At 36.8% G+C, this 6,000-nt stretch overlaps 1 protein-coding gene across 1 annotated transcript in view; it reads left to right on the plus strand.

Annotated features, from left to right (window-relative positions):
* The window catches only part of LOC108965686, a 60,113-nt gene that overhangs the window by 47,126 nt on the left and 6,987 nt on the right, over positions 1 to 6,000 (plus strand). The window contains exon 5 of the mRNA XM_018928264.1: positions 1,831 to 2,138. Coding sequence (XP_018783809.1) covers positions 1,831 to 2,138 — 308 coding nt within the window. The remainder of the gene's footprint in view (positions 1 to 1,830; positions 2,139 to 6,000) is intronic.

Below are 6,000 nucleotides of genomic sequence, written 5' to 3' on the forward strand. Positions count from 1 at the left end.
ATAATCTCTGTTCAAATATCCCGTGTCGTCCATAAACGTTTTACCAGCTATTATGACGCTTTATTAGAAGTAAGAATATATACAAATTATTATTAAAACTGTTTTTCAAACACCACATCATGGAGACCCCCACCATCTCACCGTTAAATCCCCGGCTATGTTATTAACACATACTACTATGAACAAAAAGTAATAGCCTTTGTTCATAATTTTAAAAGTATCAATTAATTCTAAAAAATCTATGTCGGCAACTCAAAGTTGTCCCTCTTGCACCGAATACACTTGTGCCAACGTTTTTTCCAATCCTTGTAACAGTTGTTAAAGTCAATTTCCGAAATAGCCTTCAATCCGCGTACCGATTTACGTTTAATGGCTTCAACTGACTCAAAACGGTTTTCCCGGAGCGGAATCAATGTAGTACGTGACGATGCATTATCATGGTGCAAAAAGTATGTGTTGTACGATAATCGAAAAAGCGGTCAACATAACCTTGATTTTTGACCAGGGGTGTTTTCGGCCTCGGCTCACCCTTTCCTTGATATTTGGCCGATTGATCCAAGACTCATCGCCAGTAAAAAATATACTGGTGCTTTCACTTTTCTTAGGACCAATGATCTTTCAAAATTTTTTTTACTGATCTTTCCTATATTCCAACAATCACAGTAAGACAAGCGTATGCTAAACACTAATGATTATTTTGATGTGACATAAGGCCCAGATAACAGTCATACCAACCTAAAAAAGAAATATTTTGACAGATGGACTTTCGCAAAACATTTTATTTAAAAAGTCTTATTAGTTTTTGACCGAAAAATCTTTCCATTACTTCAAATCCTAATAATTCGCCTTATTAGTACTCTCAATGCAAGGAGCTTAAGTTGTAAGGCTTTATACATAGGTATGATGCCGCATGCGATTGGGACCTCCAAACAAATAAGGCATTTTCAAAACCTTTAAGTTCGGAAATTTAAGAATTTGTATTGTTATTCATAAGAAGAAAGAATTTTGTCCACTGTTTTTAGTTTTTTGTTAAATATATACCTAATTCAAGCATTATTCAAACTAATATGCTCTCCATTTGACAGAGTTTAGAAAATTTTAATATTTTTGTATAGGTGGTAACTCTAAATTTTATCTCATTTTATAACCTAGATATTAGTTTTTAGTTGTGAAAATTTAATTTTTAATAACGTGGCAGCTCTAATTAAACTATACTTAAACATGTGTATATCTCAAAAACTTACCATGTTGATATCTGTAATATGTTACGAAAAATTTTATTTTTCAGACAGGTGGTAAGTCTTTGGCACCGATAAGATGGTGAACTTCAGATCTGTTAACAAAATTGGTACAGTTGTTCAACCCAGTATATAAGAAGCATACATACATACATACATATAAATAAAAAATATATTTATTTCTTATTTATTTATATTAATCTTTATATTATGATCTCTTGGCATTAAAAAAAAATAAGTGCACTACCATCTATGTATATATTTTTTTATAAAAATTAACATATGTCTCATAAATATCTATATTTGAACATATGGCATGAGTATATACATACATATATACAAGTATTAAGCGCATGAAAAGTCCATCCACGCATTATTGCTTCCGAAGCCAATTCCGCTTTGCTTAGCACTTTCTGCGCGCCACGTTCAATAATTCAGAAGGCGCTCCATTTTGCTCTAAGTAGGTGCTTACTTATGTTGCTTTATACACTCCATATTGCCAACCACTTCGCCGTTGAAAATGTTTTCATTTTCTTTAATTTTTATTTTCTTCTTTACTGATGAGTGTGCATGTTTTTTTTTGTTTTTGCAGGCGAAAGGACAGTAGCGCACTGCAACGTTCCGCCAGCATTGATTCCTTTGCCGAGATTGTGTTTAGCGACACGCCGCGACCATCACTCGACATCCCACGCCCCACCGTGGTGCCGTTCAGCAAGCGGCCGTCGGCCAGCAGCCTGTTCTCGAACTGCAGCACCACATCGCAAACAACCCAATTGAATATCAATTACGGTGCCGGTGGCGATCTCTGCAGCAGCGGCAGCAGTGCGGGCAACAGTCGACGCGAAAGCCTCTTAAGTCCATCGTCAACACGCCGCAATAAGCTGACCAGAATTATAAACGGTAAGTGGAGCAAACATAGTGGTGGTCATGTGCGCCGAAAGCCGGCAAACAAGCACACATACACACCAACATATATATACACGCATAGCAATTATAGCGACAATTGTGCGGCAACGTGACTGTTGGATTGGTGCCACGCCATGTAACGTCACGCCGCGCCAAATCGCAACGCGCGCAAACGGGAGCGTTCCGCTATGAAGATGCGGCGAAAGAGCACAGAGGCGAAGCCGAAAACTGAAAGCGAGAAGAAAGCAGAAAGTTTAATGAAAGCGATTCGTTGCGCTCAGCGTTCACAAGGTGACTGTGTCGGTCGCTGGCTGAATTTGCGTTATTGTTGAGGTTAGTTGAGTGGGGGGCCACTGATAGCGGGCTTTGTCGATCTACGACTTTGTTTTGGTTAATTTGCATAAATTGTGAGCACATTGCACTTGCCGCATGCCGCCTGCGGCGCGGCGCCTCTTTTTAGCCAGCAACTCTGCTGGTTGTTTAAAGTGACGATAATAATTCACTTGTTATTGTTGTTTTGTTGGTGAGTGTTGTAGCAGTTGAGTGAAAAGTTTTGCAACATGTCAAATGAAATATGCACAGCCCCAAACCGCAGGTAGCACACCGAGCTAACGGTCCAACTTGACCAACATCAACAACAGCAACAAAAACCACTACGGCATCAACTTACTTTCCCATACCGAATTGATTTGTTGTTGTTTTCTGTTTTGTCGGTATGTACTTATTAGATTGTGGTTAAAAGCTTTGCCATTTGTCAATTGGCAGCTCGTCCATGAACGGACAAATGCACATATGAGCGCTCGAATGCACCACAAATTGAACGAGGGCGGTTAGATAAGTCTCACGGATTTTACGCAAAACTGTTTCGGTTGCTTTTCGTGTACCAATATCATATTTGGAGCGAAGAGAAAACGTTTCTGAAGAATAGAAAGAAAGAAGAATTTCAAATAAGATAACTCGGCATTATCAGTTTGCTGATCTGTTGTTGTTCCACAGCAACCATTATTCCACGAAATGCTGTCCCGATGGAAATCATATAAATAACCTAGAATGATATTTGATAAACAATATGAATCAAAAATACATCAAGAATTGGTCAATGGAAAGTATTACTTCGCCTTTCCTACGAGTCTACATTATCGCAATGCACTCATTTTTTCATCCGACCAAGCATTATTTTAGTTCTGCTTTCTCCACGATGGGTAAGGAAGCGAAGCAAATGGGTCTGGTGGTGAACGAGGAAAGACGAAATATCTCCTGTCATCAAACAAACAGTCGTCGCACTCGAGAGTAGGCTCGCACGTCACTATTGACAGTCATAACTTCGAAGTTGTAGATAATTTCGTCTACAAATATCTACAACATAATCAGCCTCGAAATCCAACGCAGAATAGCTCGTAATACAGGCGCTACTTCGTTCTGAGTAGGCAACTGAGCAGAAAAGTCCTCTAGCGACGAACTAAAACCAAACCTTATAAGTCACTCATTATTCCCGTCCTGCTATTAGGTGCAGAGGCTTGGACGATGACAACATCTGATGAGTCGACTTTACGAGTTTTCGAGAGAAAGGTTCTGCCAAAGATTAATGGTCCTTTGCGCGTTGGCCACGTCGAATATCGCATTTGATGGAACGATGAGCTATACGAGATATATGACGACATTGACATAGTTCAGCAAATTAAAAGACAGCGGCTACGCTGGCTAGGTCATGTTGTCCGAATGGACGAAAGTACTCCAGCTGTGTAAGTATTCGACGCAGTACCCGCCGGAGGAAGCACCTAGAACTGAGCCAATAACTAATAAAATCTGAACTCTGGGTTATCCGGCTCAGCATTGTCAACTCCATGCTTAAAATTTATTTATAGTCTACAGTGGTATTTCTTATATAAATATCCCATTAGTCTTCATTGAGCGACTGCGAACCAGACAGCGCAAATCTATTTGTTTGCCGTCATTATTTTACGTATTGTTCTTCCAAACTCTCACTGTCTCAAAAATTAATAAGAATTTAAAAGAACTTAAAACCAACTTAGAACTTACTAATTTTTATCCGCATATAAGAGATGATTTGTTCGAAATATTACCTAAACAGTGTATGTGTCTGGTTCGGTCGCTCAGATGATAAATAGGAAGAATAAAATATCAGTCAGCTAGTCTCGTCCGGTCACTGCATGGTATGGCCGGGAATTTCACTGTACTTCGAAGCTATAGACAATTTTTGAGGACTTACATTGAAGTAAAGATAAAGGAGGTGTTTGTTAAATAATTTTATGATTTATTAAACTTGCCTCGTAAATTGGCGGCAAATTTTACTTATTTCAGTGAGACTCTCATTTCTCAAAACAACCAAGTAATTAGTGAAATTCATCTATTTTTTCTTAAAATAATGAAAACACAGGTAATGCCATATTACATTCGTTCAATTTATAAACACGATTCGTTATTGAAAGTCGAACCACAGTCACACAAGACTGCTGAATGAATTGAGCAGTTGAATTTCTTTCAAGGGGATTGAAAATCCGATTGTGAGAAATCATCACAAACAAATGGTTAAAAATCGGTTAATAGTGAATAACTGGATGACTCTAGAGCTTCCTCGCTAAGACAACAAATTTTGCAGTAAAAAATACAATATAACAAATATATTTTTGGCAATATATGACCTGGGTATACTGTTAATTAAAATATAAAAAATATATTATGTGAAGACAAATATGTATATACATACATATACAGGATTTAAACACAAAAAATATAACAAAAGATTCCAGCGCCATCTAGTTAGTTTTTGTTTAGCTCCAATCGAGTTACCTAACCCTGAAAGTTGGAAAACTAAGTGAGATATCTTTATGATGCAATATTCGAAGAAATTATTCAAATCAAAACACCCATAGCATATAGCCACCACACAAACTGGCCGTTCAAAATCAAATTCTTGTAAGGAATCTTTGGTATTTGTAAAGGTTAATTTAGCTTCGAGCCAACTAAAGTCAACGTTTCTTCTTGATTTTAATTTGTTTATTAGCTTTTCAACCAATTTCTAATAAAAAAAAAATATATTTATTATTAATAGAATGAAAATTGCCCAAATAAAACTCCACTATTATCCAAAACCCTTTTCGTCGCGATTCGTTCTGGCTTAATTGCTTTAGGCACATCACTATAGCTCAATGCAATCAAAATACAAAAGTACATTTCAAATTATGTATGGATTTGCATACTTTTACAGTTATTAAATCGCATTAATTCATTGTGGTGTCAAAAAGTTGGGAAAGCTCGGAAATTTTCCGCTTCAAGTTTCCCACACTAAATTGCTCTTAATTGTAATTATTGCTCAGAATTGGAGTGTAAAAACATATTTACTTACATATGTAGGTACGAAACAACTGTTACAAATACTTATTTATTATGAGTTCTTTGTTATTACTTGACATCTATTCATTGAGTTATACTTTGCTGTCTCACAAGTTGGTTGTGTCATTTGTCATATTCATTTCGATGGCATATTTTTGCAAGTGAAGAGACATGAGTGAAATATCTTTAAAAATATGTGAAAATCTTTCGAAAATTTTCAAAAGTTATTAGCATTAATGAACTAAAGTGTAATTCGTAGTTAAATGATAATAAAGCGTGATTCATTTCTATAAGAAGGCTTAGCATCTCTTTCGATGGCATTGCAATATTTCAATCTGTACTTATAATTCCGTAAGAACGAGGCCTACCAAAGTATCTCAATTGGTCAAAAACGTTTCGAACTTCAGAAGAATAAGTTTTGTATCCACCGAAATAGTTCAACAATAAAGTAGTTCTGACCTAGTGCAGCAAGGGCTTTCTAACAATTAGCCGAGATCGCGGA

The sequence above is a fragment of the Bactrocera latifrons genome, unplaced genomic scaffold (genome assembly GCF_001853355.1).
Source record: "Bactrocera latifrons isolate USDA-ARS-PBARC rearing strain unplaced genomic scaffold, ASM185335v1 scaffold_10, whole genome shotgun sequence".
NCBI lineage: Eukaryota > Metazoa > Arthropoda > Insecta > Diptera > Tephritidae > Bactrocera > Bactrocera latifrons.